The sequence below is a fragment of the Martes martes genome (assembly GCF_963455335.1).
Source record: "Martes martes genome assembly, chromosome: 4".
Taxonomy (NCBI): Eukaryota; Metazoa; Chordata; class Mammalia; order Carnivora; family Mustelidae; genus Martes; species Martes martes.
In genome coordinates this window covers 155,924,868-155,940,198 of record NC_137891.1, presented here as the reverse complement: position 1 = coordinate 155,940,198, position 15,331 = coordinate 155,924,868, and the positions used below count along the sequence as shown (strand labels likewise).

Sequence of the window (15,331 nt, the reverse complement as noted above, 5' to 3'; positions counted from 1 at the left end):
CATGATCTCAGGGTACTGGGATCGAGCCTCGCATCAGGCTCTCTGCTCAGCAGGAGAATGCTTCCCCACCCTCTCTCTCTACCTGCCTCTCTGCCTACTTGTTATCTTTGTCTGTCAAATAAATAAATAGAAATCTTTAAAAAACAAAACCAAAACAAAACACAGATATTCACAAAAATATCTATAGCTGATTTAATCTTTAAAAAAAGAAGATGTGATATCTATATACAAAATACTACTACTTAGCCATCAAAAAAATGAAATCTTGCCATTTTCAACAATGTGGATAGAACTAGAAGGTGTTATGCTAAGCGAAATAAATAAATCAGAGAAATTCAATTATCATATGATCTCACTGACATGTGGAATTTAGGTTTAACCCACTGAGCCACCCAGGCACCCCGACATGTGGAATTTAGGAAACAAAACAGAGGATCATAGGGGAAGAGAAGAAGAAATAAAACAAGACCAAATTAAAGAGGGAGACAAACCATAAGAGACTCTTAAGCATAGGAAAGAAACTGAGGGGCACCTGGGTGGCTTAGTTGGTTGAGTATCTGCCTTCAGCTCGGGTCATGGTCCTGGAGTCCCGGGTTTGAGTCCCACATGGGGTTCCCTGCTCGGTGGGGAGTCTGCTTCTCCTTCTGCCTCTCACCCCACTCTTGTGCTCTCTCTCTCATTCTCTCTCTGTCTCTCTCAAATAAAAATTTAAAAATCTTAAAAAAAAAAAAAGGAAACAGAGGGTTGCTGGAGGGGGGAGGGATAACTGGGTGATGGACATTAAGGAGGGCATGTGATATGATGAGCACTGGGTATTATATAAGACTGATGAATCACTGAGCTCTATCTCTAAAATCAATAATTATTATATATTAATTGAATTTAAATAAAAATAAGTAAATTCGGGGCGCCTGGGTGGTTCAGTGGATTGAGCCTCTGCCTTCAGCTCAGGTCATGATCTTGGGGTCCTGGGATCCAGCCCCACATCGGGCTCTCTGCTCGGCAGGGAGGCTGCTTCCCCCTCTCTCTCTGCCTGCTGCTCTGCCTGCTTGTGATCTCTCTGTCAAACAAATAAATAAAATCTTAAAAAAAAATAAATAAATTCTAAAATTTTTTAAAAATCCATGTAAAACTTTTGACTCCCCTAAAACTTGACTACTAATAGCCTACTGGGTTTGTTTTGTTTTGTTTGTTTGTTTTAGAGAGGAGAATAAAGGGAGAGAAGGGGAGAGGGAGAGAGAGAATCTTATGTAGGCTCCACATGCAGCATGGAGCCTGATGCGGGGGCTCAATCTCACAACCCGGAGATCATGACCTGAACCAAAATCAACAGTGGATGCGTACCTGAATGAGCCATCCAGGTACCCCATTAATACCCTACTGTTGACCAAAAGCCTTACCAATAACACAACGAACACATATTTTGTGTATGTATTATGTACTAAATTCTTACAATAAAGTAAGCTAGAGAAAAGAAAATGTTATAAAGAAAATCAGAATAGAGCTACCCTATGACCCTTCAATTGCACTACTGGGTATTTACCCCAAAGATACAGATATAGTGAAAAGAAGGGCATATGTACTCCAATATTCATAGCAGCAATGGCCACAATCACCAAACTGTGGAAAGAGCCAAGATGCCCTTCAACAGACAAATGGCTAAAGAAGGTACACACACACACACACACACACACACACACACACAAATGGAGTATTACACAGCCATCAGAAAGGATGAATACCCAACTTTTGTATCAACATGGATGGGACTGGAGGAGATTATGCTGAGCGAAATAAGTCAAGCAGAAAAAGTCAATTATCATATGGTTTCACTTACTTGTGGAACATAAGGAATAACATAGAGGACATTAGAAGAAGGAAAGGAAAAGTGAATTGGGGTAAATTGGGGGTGGGGAGAGACGAAGCGTGAGAGACTGTGGACTCTGAGAAACAAACTGAGGGTTTTGGAGGGGAGGGAGGTGAGGCGATGGGTGAGCCTGGTGGTGGATATTAAGGAGGGCATGTACTGCATGGAGCACTGGGTGTGGTGCATAAACAATGAATCTTAGAACACTGAAAAAATAAAAGAAAATATAATAAAAGAAAAGAAAAATCAGAAGAAAAGATACATTTACAGTACTATATTGTATTTATTGAAAAAAAAAAACCCATGTATAAGTGGACCCACACAGTTCAAAACCATGTTGTTCAAGGGTAGACTATAGGGAGAATAGTAAGAGCCTAGTAGTTTTTAACTAACAGAGAAGGTATTTACAGACATGGAAATGGGGAAGGCCTGAAAGAATCTGAGCTACTGCACTGGAACTGGAGTTACCATCATAAACTCACGGTTTTACAACATATGACTTACATGTTACAGAAATACTTATAAATGAATACGTGAGTGAATACATTATATATATAGGTACATGTATTCCTAGCTCTGTTTACTGAGAGTGCCTAAAAGCAGCAATATCCCAGTAGCCATGAGTAGTCTGAGTGTCTAGACTTTGGTTTCTAAATACTATCCTTCACTAAGAGAAACTGGAGCTTCTTAGAAAAATGGCTGATTTTAGAGCTAAAGCAGAGAAAGTGAGCTTTAAATATTTTATTATGCTAGAAAGTAAAGGCATACTCAATGAATGATGGGAGCACTGCAAAATGACATAGGAAGGATTTCCACTTACAGCCACAATAGAATAATTGTTACCAAAGCTGTCCTCCTGCCACAAAGACCTAGAAAAGTGGACAAACCTAAAAAACTAAAGTTCCCAGACAACAGACAATGAAAAATTGTGATCAGTCAGAAATAGAAACAAAGAAGGTGAACTTCATGGTCATCTAGGCTTTCTGTCTGGTGGGGCTTTCTGCACACAAGGAAGGGGATTTCCAAGCACAGAATGACAATAATCTGATTTAAGAAGCAGAGATCAGAGTTTAGAGAGGTTGAAGCAGCCAAGATTTGCCAGCAAGACTGCCAGAGGTCCCCTTGTGTCTTCAGCTGAATGCCATTAATCTATGCAATGCATAAAGTAAAACTCCATGAGAAATAGGCACAGAACAACTCATAGGAAGATATGACATAGTAAGAAGTATACCTTTGGCCTCTGGCCCCAGTTCCTGACACAGAACTCCTAAATCCCTGAGAATTCCCTGGATGATATTAGTGTCTTTTGTTCTAATGAGCCAACTCTTGGTGGACTCCTTAAATAGCTTCAGAAATGGGGGCTGGAGGCGCCTGGGTGGCTCAGTGGGTTAAAGCCTCTGCCTTCAGCTCAGGTCATGATCCCAGGATCCTGGGATCGAGCCCCGCATTGGGCTCTCTGCTCAGCAGGGAGCCTGCTTCCCCCCCACCTCTGCCTGCCTCTCTGCCTACTTGTGATCTCTGTCAAATAAATAAATAAAAAATAAATAAATAAATAGATAAATAAATAAATAAATAAAAGAAGAAGAAGAAGAAGAAGAAGAAGAAGAAGAAGAAGAAGAAGAAGAAGAAGAAATGGGGGCTGGTTGCCAGAAAGACCAAGCCAGAATTAGAAGCTTGGAACTTTTATCCCCACCCCCATCATTTGGGGAGGGGAGGAGGGTTGGGGGTTGAATTAATAATCAGTTATGCCTACATGATGAAGTCTCCATAAAAATCTCTATACTATGGTGTTCAGAGAGCATCCAGGTTGGTGAACACATCCATGTGTCAGGAGGGTGTCACACCCCAAATTCTACAGAGACTACTACACTCAAGACCTTCTGGACCTTGCCTTATATACCTCTTTATCTGGCTATCCATTTGAATCCTACAATAAACCACTTACACAGTGTTTGCCTGAGTTCTGTAAACCATTAGAGCAAATTATTGAACCTGAGGAAAGGATTATGGGAACCCCCAACTTGTAGCCAAGTCAGACAAGTGTAAATAAGTTAGTGGTTAACCTGAGGACCCACTACTTGAAACTGGTGTGTAAAGTGAGGGGCAATCTTTGAAACTGAGCTCTCAGCCTGTGGGGTTTTTAGGGTCAGAAATCAATTGACTTGAAGGTACCTAGTTGGTGACCATAAGAGAACTGGGAAACAGCTTGGTATGGAAAACACACACATTTGGTGTCAAAAGTACTGTGACTAGAGAAACTATTTAACATTACAGGAGTTATAAACTGAACAATTCCCAGAGCTCATGCAAAGCTGGATGACATTCTAGTTTTGACTAGCCAAAATAAAGACACCTTGCTGAACAGCTAGGACATTCAATAGAGACATAAGAAGGGTCATTCTTTATTTAGTAGGAGACCTAAAGGAAACACTACTTTAGACCTTTCCTACAAAGCTTAAGAATATGTCTCAAAAGAATCAGTCTAATTGGCAAATAATTTAGCTGCTTACCAAAAGTAAACTCAATACTTCCTAAAAGAAGAAATAAAATCCAAACACTCAACAGTACAACATTCACTGTGTCTACCTCCAATCAGAAGTTACTAGAAATGTGGAAAAGCAGGAATAAGGTGAGTCAAACAGGAAGAAAAAGTTCAAAAGATACAGGTCCAAAAGTGATGGTGATAATGAGATCAACAGACAAGGACTTAAAAACAGATATTATAAATATGTTCAAGGATCTAAAGGAAAAGATGAACACAATGAGGGGAGAAATGGAAGACATTAAAAACAACAACCCAAAAGATCTTCTAGTGCTAAAATATATATATATCTGAAATGAAAAATTCCCTAAATGTAATTAGATACTGCATATTAGAAGTGAGACAATGTAGATTAATGAACTTGAAAACACAGCAAAAGAAACCATCCAAACTGAAGCACAGAGAACAGAATTTCAGTTTTGCAGGATGAGTAAGTTCTAGAGATCTAATATAAAACATGGTGACTATAGTTCATAATACTATATTGTACACTTGAAATTTGGTAAGAAAGCAACTCTTACCACATACAAGAAAAGGAAAAGAGAACCTGAAACTAATACAATACTGTATGTTTAACTACACTGGAATTGTTTAAAAAATTAGAATGGCTAATAAAGACTTCAGTTAAAAAGTAAAAAAAGGGGCGCCTGGGTGGCTCAGTGGGTTAAAGCCTCTGCCTTCGGCTCAGGTCATGATCCCAGGGTCCTGGGATCGAGCCCCACATCGGGCTCTCTGCTCAGCAGGGAGACTGCTTTCCCCCTCTCTGTCTGCCTGCCTCTCTGCCTACTTGTACTTGTGATCTCTGTCTGTCAAATAAATAAATAAAATCTTTTTTAAAAAAAGTTAAAAAAAGGAACAGGAAAATATAAGGTGATAAGTATGTTAATTAGGTTGATTTGGTAGTCATTTCACAACATATATCAAAACATCACATTATACACCTTAAATCTACACAGTTTTTATCAATTATACCTCAATGAAGCTGTAAAACAAAAATGAACTTAACCACAGAGAGAAAAAAGATGGGAGAAAAAAAATTAACAGAGCCTCTGTGACCTGTGGGACAATATTAAAGTGGTCTTACATGCATTTATTGGAGTCTCAGAAAAAGAGCAGGAGAATATCTGAGGAAATATGGCTGAAAACATTCATTTTGATGAAAGCTATAATCCCACAGATTCAAGGAGTTCAATGAATTCCAAACAAATTAAACACAAAACTTCAAAAAGATACACAATAATCAAATTACTAGAAACCCATGATGAAGAGAAAATTGTAAAAGCCTCCAAGGAAAAAAAGACACATTACGTATATATATATGGGAACAAGGATAAGAATGACTACTGACTTCCCATCAGTAATAGTGCAAGCAGATAATTAAACAGCACCTTTTAGATGGTAGGGAAAAAATTCTATACTCAGTAAAGTATTTTTCAAAAATGAAGGTGAGGAGTCCCTGGGTGGCTCAGTGGGTTAAGCCTCTGCCTTCGGCTCAGGTCATGATCCCAGGGTCCTGGGATCGAGCCCCGCATCAGGCTCTCTGCTTAGCAGGGAGCCTCCTTCCTCCTCTCTCTGACTACTTGTGATCTCCGTCTGTCAAATAAATAAATAAAATCTTAAAAAAAAAAATGAAGGTGAAAAAATAGTTTCAGAAAATGAACACTAAGAGAATAAATGCCAGCACTAAGAGAACTATTAAAGAAAGTTCTTCATGCAAAGAGAAAATGTTATGAGATAGAAACTTAGTTCTACACAAAAGAATAGGACTAGGAATGATTAATATATGCATAATTATCAAAGACTTTCACATTAACATTTAATCTTAAATATAACTGACTGTTGGGGTGCCTGGGTGGCTCAGTCAGTTAAGTGTCTGCCTTTGGCTCAGGCCATGATCCCAGGGTCCTGGGATCGAGCCCCACATCAGGCTCCATGCTCATTGGGGAGCCTGCTTCTCCCTCTGCCTCTGCCATTCCCCCTGTTTGTATTCTCTCTCTTGCTCACTGTCTCAAATAAATAAATAAGTAATCTAAAAGAGAGAGAGAGAGAGAGAAAGCTAAAAATAAATAAAAACGGCTTAAAATTTAAAAAAGAAAAAGAATAAGAAAGTGAATATATTATTCAAAGATTGCCTTGATACAGTGTATATATATAGTATAAATACATATAACACACAATGTAAACCCTACAGTAACCACTAAGAAAAAGGCAAAGTTATAGTTAATTGGATAATAAAAGAGAGAAAATGGAATACTAAAACAGTCAATGTAAAGACAGAAAAGAGAGAAAAAAGGATCAAAGAATGAATTATACAAAGAGTAAAACTGCAAAACAGGAGTCTAAAAACCAACCATATCTCCAATTATAACATATAAATAGGAAAAACTCTAAAGATTCCATTTGAAAGTTGGAGATTGTCAATCTGGATAAAAAAAGAGATTACAACTGTATGTTATCTTACCAGAGATGCAGCTTGTAAAGATGTAGATAGATTTAAAGTGGGAGGAAAGAAAAAGATGCACCATGCAAATAATAATAAAAAAATAGCTTGGCTACATTAATTAGTCAAATTAATATCAGACAAAGTAGACTTAAGAACAAAGAATATTACTAAAGATAAAGAAAAATATTTCACGACTATGAAAGGATCAATTCATCAAGGCGGCAATAATCTCAACTTGTACACACTTAATAACAGAGATTCAAAATATGTGCAGGGGGTGCCTGGGTGGCTCAGTGGGTTAGGCTTCTGTCTTCAGCTCGGGTCATGATCTCAGGGTCCTGGGATCGAGTCCCGCATTGGACTCTCTGCTCAGCGGGGAGCCTGCTTCCCCCCCTTCTCTCTCTCTGCCTGCCTCTCTGCCTACTTGTGATCTCTCTCTGTCAAATAAATAAATAAAATCTTTAAAAAAAAATTTTCAGGGAAGGAAAAATTCTTCCTTTACTCTTAAGGCCTTCCAGCTGGACTAAGAATTAGATTCACATCAGACAGATTAACAAGAGAAAAAAAGTTTTATTACTTACACACACAGGCCCAATAATGTAATTGAGACCTAAAGAAGTGAACAAAGCAGTTTTTACACTTTTTAGACAGAGACAATAAATCTATGGGGTATTGACAGGACAAAGGAAAAGTAACTTTAGGAACTTCAACTAGTAAGGAATTCTAAGGAGAATTTGGGCTCTGATAATAACTTAGTAAACAAGTAACAAGGATCATTTATACATTCTTCTTGGGTCTAAATTTCCTATCTGGGTGACACAGATGTCTTTTTACCTCCTGGTACAAGGAGGGTACCTTTCAAATAAGAGATTTATTTCCTGCTTTTAGGGGGACAGAGGAGGGTCAGAAAAGTCCTTCTTGTATAGCCTATCTCTTAAGTAACTTATATTTAAAATCATCAATATGCCAGGGGCACATGGGTGGCTCAGTCAGTTAAGCATCTGAATCTTGGTTTCAGCTTGGGTCATGATCTCAGGTTCCTGCAGTTGAGCCCTGTGATGGGATCCCGGCTCAGAGGGGACTCTGTTTCTCTCCCACCAGCCCTTTCCCTTCTTGAGTTCTCTCTCTCTAAAATAAATAAATAAATCTTTAAAAAAATAATAAAATAATCAAGATGCCAAAGTGGTACATTTTGGGGCAGCCTGCCCTTGGCTCCTACATTCCTATACTTGAAGATTTCAACAAGCTTTCTTAATAATTGACAAAACAATTGCACAAGTTAAAAAGAGTAGGGAAGACTTGAACAACACGAACCGATTTAACCTAATTGACATTAATAGAACACTACACTCAACAACAGCAGAATACAAATTCCTTTCAGGTGGACAAGGAACATTTACCAAGACAGAAATCATATAATGTTCTCTGATCACAATGGAATTAAATTAGAAATGAGTAATACAAAGATCTGGAAAGTCCCCAAATAGTTGGAAATTAAATAACGTACTTTTAAAAGAAAAATTTATTTATTTATTTGACAGAGAGAGAGAGAGCGAGACCAGGAACACAAGCAGCGAAGTGGGAGAGGGAGAAGCAGGCTTCCCGCCTAGCAGGGAGCCTGATGCAGGGCTTGATCCCGGGGTCCTGGGATCGTGACCCGAGCTGAAGGCAGATGCTTAACAACTGAGCCACCCAGGCACCCTAAATAACATACTTCTAACAACTCACTGGTCAAAAAAGAAATTACCAGGGAAATTAGAAGATATTTAAAGATAAATGCTAATTAATATATAACCAAATACATAAGTAAATAAATAAAATACAACATATTAAAATGTGGAGGATGCACTTAAAGCAATGCTTGAAAATAATTTATGGTTTTAAATACACTGATTCTAGACCTTTCTTTTTTATAATGTATTTAAAGGTCTAAAATCAATCATTTAAGCTTCTACTTTAAGAATTTAGAAAAAAAGGGCGCCTGGGTGGCTCAGTTGGTTAAAGCCTCTGCCTTCCACTCAGGTCATGATCTCAGGGTCCTGGGATCGAGCCCCGCATCAGGCTCTCTGCTCAGCGGGGAGCCTGCTTCTTCCCCTCCCCTCTCTCTGCCTGCCTCTTTGCCTACTTTTGATTTCTGTCTGTCAAGTAAATAAATAAAATCTTAAAAAAAAAAAAGAATTTAGAAAAAAAGTGCAAATTTTTAAAAAAGATTTTATGTATTTATTTGACAGGGAGAAAGAGATCACAAGCAGGCAGAGTGGCAGGCAGAGAGAGAGGAGGAAGCAGGCTCCCCGATGAACAGAGAGCCCGATGTGGTACTCGATCCCATGACCTTGGGATCATGACCTGAGCCAAAGGCAGAGACTTTAACCCACTGAGCCACGCAGGTGCCCCGAAAAAAGTGCAAATTAAATAAAACAACAACAACAACAAAAAAAAACAGAAGAAAAAAGAGAAATCAATGAAACCGAAGATAGGCAATCAATAGAAAAAAACCTGTAACACCAAAGTTGGTTCTCTGAAAAGAAAAAAAAACTACAAATGATCAATATCATGAATAAAAGAATGCACATCACAACAGAACAGGATATCAAAGCATTTGAAATTGTCCAACCTACCTCTTCGAAGGAATATTTTTCCACAGTATGAAGAGCATCCTGTGTCTCATTCCACCCTCCAACAGAATAGATACAGTCATTGAGTGCAGCCACACCAAGATAGGCTCTCCTGGTTCCCATCGGAGGAAGTGGAGACCAACGCTTAGAAAGTGGGTCATACACTTCAAAAGAACGAAGCTCTATTCCTTCATTGCTGATGCCCCCAATTACATAAATTAAACCTGGAAACAGAATATTTTTATTCAGATGCTACAGAAAATAGAATGTAAATAATTATAAAACACAAGACTTATGATTTATGTCTGCTATGCTGAGACCATATTTAATGTAGGGCTCACATTATTCTTTAAGAGAGAAATTTGACTTCTGTCTGGTATATCACAGCTCATATTTAAGCATGTTACAAAGAATTAGAGGTATAATTTAAAGTGGCATTTAAAGGGTACCTATGTAGTACATTTGGTTAAGCGTCCAACTCTTGATTTTGGCTCCGGTCATGATCTTGGGGTTGGGAGACTGAGTCCTGTGTTGTCATGTTCCATGCTCAGCATGGAGTCTGCTTAAGATTCTTTCCCTCTCCTTCTGCCCTTCCCCCACCCCCATGCATGTGCTCTCTCTCTAAAATAAATACAACTTTAAAAAAAAAAATTAAGTGGGGGGATGCCTGGGTGGCTCAGTTGGTTAGGCTGCTGCCTTCGGCTCAGGTCATGATCCCAGGGTCCTGGGATCGAGTCCTGCATTGGGCTCCTTGCTCTGCGGGGAGCCTTCTTCTCTCTTTGCCTCTGCCTGCCACTCTGCCTGCTTGTGTGTGCTCTTTCTCACTCTCTCTGACAAATAAATAAATAAAATCTAGAAATAAAATCTTAAAAAAAAATTAAGTGGCATTTGTTTTTCAAAGAACTTACAATGCTATAACAAAACAGTCAGACATGGTTTTCCACCTTATTATCTACTTGACGACCTCAAGTTCCAGAATCAGTGCTAACATGACATAAAAAAGGAAAGGGAGAGGGTTTTTCTTTCCCCTAAAAAAATGCCATGCACTTAAACTGGGAATGATATAGCCTTATTTGATTCTAGCTCCAGCTTTGCCAGTAACCAGCAGTGGGAAAAGATAATTCACAACCTTCCTGATCTTCTGCTTGCTCATCTATAAATAAAGGGATTAAAATAGATAATCTCCAAGATGCCTCTCTAGCTCTATGATTTTAGAAGGTACAATACTGTGATTTATAAGAAATATGTATTTGGGGGACACCTGGGTGGGTGAGTTGGTTAAGTGGCTGCCTTTGGCTCAGGTCATGATCCCTGGGTCCCGGGATCCAGCCCCATGTGGGGCTCCCTGGTCCCTGCTTCTTCCTCTCCCTTTGCCCCTCTTCCTGCTCATGCTATCTACCCCCCTCAAATAAATAAATAAAATAATGAAAAAAAGGAATATATAGTTGGTCATTCAGATGACCAAAATATATTTCTCATCTATATATGGTTTTCATCCACAATTCCTTGCTCACAGCAAGCTAAATCCTTGGAATTTCCAAAGTGTCCAGAATGATAAGGGTGTCTTTTGTTATGTTAATGAGGTGACTTTGGGAAAGCACTTAAGGAATGAGGGGTAGTTGCCAAAGGAGTCAAACTTATGATTTGAGTGTGAGAACTTTCAGTCTCAGCCCCTGACCTCTGGGGAGAGGAGGTGTAGACTTTGAATCAATCACCAATGGCCAATGATTTAACCACTTGTGCCTATGTATAGTGAAGCCTCCATAAAAATCCAAAAGGACAGGTTTGGGGTGCCTGGGTGTCTCAGTAGTTAAGCATCTGCCTTCAGCTAAGGTCAGGATCCCAGTGTCCTGGGATCCAGCCCCACATTGGGCTCCATGCTCGGTGGGAAACCTGTTTTTCCCTCTCCCACTCCCCCTGCTTGTGTTCCCTCTCTCGTTGTGTCTCTCTATGTCAAATAAATAAATAAAATAAAAAGAAAAAAAAAGACACTCATTTAAAAAAAAGGAAAGGGTTTGGAGAGCTTCTGGGTTGGTGAGTATGCGGAGATGTGGGAACAGTGGTGTATTTGGAGAGGGAGGGCATGAAAACTCTGTGCTCCTTTTGTATAACTTGACTTTGCATCTCTTCCATCTAGCTGATCCTGTGTTATGTCATTTTAGTAGTAACATTTTCTCTGAGTTCTGTGAGCTACCCTAGCAAATTAATTGAACCTGCAGAGGAGGGACCACTGAAATCTCTGATCTATAGCCTGTCACTCCAAAGCAGAGGTAATAGCCTGGGGAGGATGAGTGTCGTAGGACTGAGCTCCTACCTGTGGAATTTGATGCTATCTCGAGGTATGGGTACACAGTATTAGAGTTGAACTGAATTCTCCAACACCTAGCTGATGTTCTGAGAACCTCTTCTTGCTAGTAGAAGAGAAACCAGCCCCTACCCCCATGCTGAAAACTAAGTCTCAGAACACTTAATTTATATGAGAAGATAAAAATCATAAATATAAAACAATTAGAGAACACTATAGTATTACACAACAGGATATAGTCTGTACCATGTAACTTGAACACTTAAATTCTAGTGGAAATCTGAGAAGGTACTCACAAAGCAGAAAGAACTTGAGCTGGGAATAGCAGGTCGAGTTGTTTTAACAAGGAGCACACTGCTCACTACTCTACAGGTACATATAAATCTGTTCTCCAATCTGGACCAGGAATCCAGTTCTACTTGACAATGCTTACCAACTACTTCTCAGGGTATAGTAGACAATTAAAATAATGTTTGTACACCATTTTAATATGTGGTACAACATTTTTTAAAAAAGATTTTATTCATCTATTTGACAGAGAGAGAGATCACAAGTAGGCAGAGAGGCAGGAAGAGAGAGAGGGGGAAGCAAGCTCCCTGTCAAGCAGAGAGCCTGATGCGGGACTCGATCCCAGGACCCTTAGATCACGACCCGAGCCGAAGGCAGAGGCTCAACCCACTGAGCCACCCAGGCACCCTATGGTATAACATTTTTCAAATCTGTCACAGCATTATATTCTGTGTGGACTGAATCACAATGTGCCCTGTAAGAAAACACTGAAAATGCCAAAGGAAGAGACAGTGAAGATTGTTTTTTATATCCTCATCCTACTTAGAAATACTTACTAAGGACTGTATGCGAGAGAAAGTGACAAAGATGGATGAAGGTTCAAATGCTTATTTTTTTAGTCAGGTCTTCGGCTCATTTGTAATTTTTAATTCTTCTTTTGTTTATTTTGGAAAAAAAAGATTATTTTGGCAATACAGTTATAAAGATATAAGAGATTAAAACATATAAAATGTTAAAAACAATACTTTCAAACTGTTAGTGTCAATTAGTCAATTCTAACAGACATAAAACATAGTTTTGTGAAAATAAAGGCTCAAGCTTAGTTTTTCAAAAAATATATTTTTAGGGGAAAAAGAGGAGGGCACCTGGGTGGCTCAGTCAGTTAAGCATCTGACTCTTGCTTCAGTTCAGGTCATGATCTCAGGGTTGTGAGACTGAGCCCTATTCTGGGCTCCGTGCTGGGCATGGAGGCTGTTTCAGATTCTCTTCTCTCCTTCTCCCTCTTCCCCTCCCCCCAAAAATAAAATACATTTTCAGAAAAAATGTTTTAGAAAGCAATACCTTGCATTTCACAACACCCGAAGTAGTAGCGTGACATAGCCATGTTGCCAACTATTTCCCACTTATTTTCATCAGGATCAAATCGTTCAATGGTGTTACCTATCTCCGCTCCAACCCATCCACCTGTAACCAAAAAGAAAAATGTCATTTCTGGATAAAGAAGTCTTATCTATGAAAAATACCTTAGAAAGCATCTAATCTGGCAACTTTATAATGTGAATGATAATCATATGTACTAGAGGGGTTATTTGTCTAAGATCATACAAAAAGTTGGAATCTGACTATAAAACTTGGATCTTAACTCTCTGACTAGTTTTCATCAGAGATTTAAAAAAACAAAACAAAATAACAACAAAAGCTCATCATGTTGCTTAGGAAATAAGGTATTTTGCAAAATTACCTTTTGAAACAACTTCTGCACATTCAGAATGGCTATCCTAATCATGAGATTTAATTAGTTAGCTGAAGTGCTTCACTGGACATCTTACTACACTTTATCTCCATCTCCTTCTAAGAGCTCCATACTTGACAATATTCCCCAAGTAACTCAAACTTGAAAATTAAAATTTATAAAGCTGAAAAGAAGTAAGTTTCTTGTGGGAGGGAAGAAAAATATCTAAAGTAATTAGAATCTAAGAATTTAAATAATACCTGATATCCTTAAACTGAAAAGCATAATTACCCAAAGCATAGATAGCCCCATAACACACACACACTCCCAAACCACAGCGGGGGTGATTCATTGAAGCTACAGTTGTCCACTGTTTAGTAACTGGATCATAGCATTCAGTACAGTCAAAAATCATTGAATCCTTTTCACCTGAGTTAAATAGAAGAGACACATATCAGAAGGTTTAATAATAATGCTAATAGCCTAGAACCATAATACAGTCAATATTCAGTAGCATTCCACGTTATCAGAAATTCAACTATTAAGTCTGATTTTATGCTATTCATTAAAATTAGTTTGCCCAGTAAGTATTATTATAAATCAATAGCACTATCATTTATTAAAGCCCACTTAATGAAGCAAGGCATCATTTTCCTATTATTTCTAATTTTGCCATCCAAATAATCCATGTAATTTTTGAGGATAAAATTTGTACTTTAACACTTCTATATTTTTTCATGTATTAGTTTGGATACCTGGCTCTGGTATAATTTGAATTTTAATCCAATCCTTACCTAGTAACAAAGAGAAAATAAAAATTTCTAAAAAGGTACCACTTAAAATAGAATTTTAAAATAGACTATACCTAGAAGTCAGTCTAATCAAAGATTGTACAAAACCTCTGGCACATAGAATTTATAAACTTCATTTAGGTAAAATTTTAAATTAACAAAAAACTAAATAAATGAAGAGATATATCATGTTCATGAATTAGGAGAGTGAATGTATAGATGATTATCCCCAATCTGATTTATAGATTTAACATAATTCCAATTTGAAACACACTTCTTTTTATTGTGTTAAAATACAAGTAACATAAGATTTACCATCTTAACCATTTTTAAGTGTAGAGTTCAGTGATGTTAAACACATTCATATTTTTGTGTAGCCATGCCCCATCCACTCCCCAAATTCTCTACATCTTATAAAACTGCAACACTATACTGATTCAAACGATAACTCCCCATTCTCCCCCCCTCTCCAGCCCCAAACAGCCACCACTATACTTTCTGTCTTTTATGATTTTGACTAACGTACCTCATATAAATGAAATCATACTTTATTGTTATTTATTTTTTCCAACTAACATTTTTTAACTTAAATTCAATTAATTAACATATATTATTGGTTTCAGAGGTAGAGGTCAGTGATTTATCAGTCTTATATGATACCCAGTGCTCATTACATCACGTGCCCCCCTTAATGTCCATCACCCAGTTACCCTAACACCTCACCCCTCTCCCTTCCAGCAACCCTCAGTTTGTTTCCTATGCTTAAGAGTCTCTTATGGTTTGTCTCCCTCTCTGATTTCATCTTGTTTTATTTTTTCCTCTCTTCCCCTATGACCCTCTGTTTTGTTTCCTAAATTCCACATATGAATGAGATCATATGATAATTGTCTTTCTCTGATTGACTGACTTCACTTAGCATAATACTCTCTGGGTCCTTCCATCCACATCATTGCAAACAGCAATATTTCATTTTTTATGGCTGAGTAGTATTCCATCGTCACACATTATTTTTAAAAACAGATTTGAC

The 15,331-nt window shown here is 38.2% G+C and overlaps 1 protein-coding gene across 3 annotated transcripts in view; it reads right to left on the bottom strand.

Moving 5' to 3' along the window:
* Nucleotides 1-15,331, bottom strand: part of IPP (intracisternal A particle-promoted polypeptide) — a 44,218-nt gene that overhangs the window by 6,226 nt on the left and 22,661 nt on the right. For 2 of the 3 annotated variants that reach the window (XM_080800138.1, XM_080800137.1), the window contains exons 6-8: nucleotides 13,805-13,942; nucleotides 13,123-13,245; nucleotides 9,471-9,691 (exon numbers count right to left, since the gene is read on the bottom strand). In XM_080800138.1, the coding sequence (XP_080656264.1) occupies nucleotides 9,471-9,691; nucleotides 13,123-13,245; nucleotides 13,805-13,942 (482 nt within the window). The remainder of the gene's footprint in view (nucleotides 1-9,470; nucleotides 9,692-13,122; nucleotides 13,246-13,804; nucleotides 13,943-15,331) is intronic. The other variant, XM_080800139.1, reaches the window with a different exon arrangement.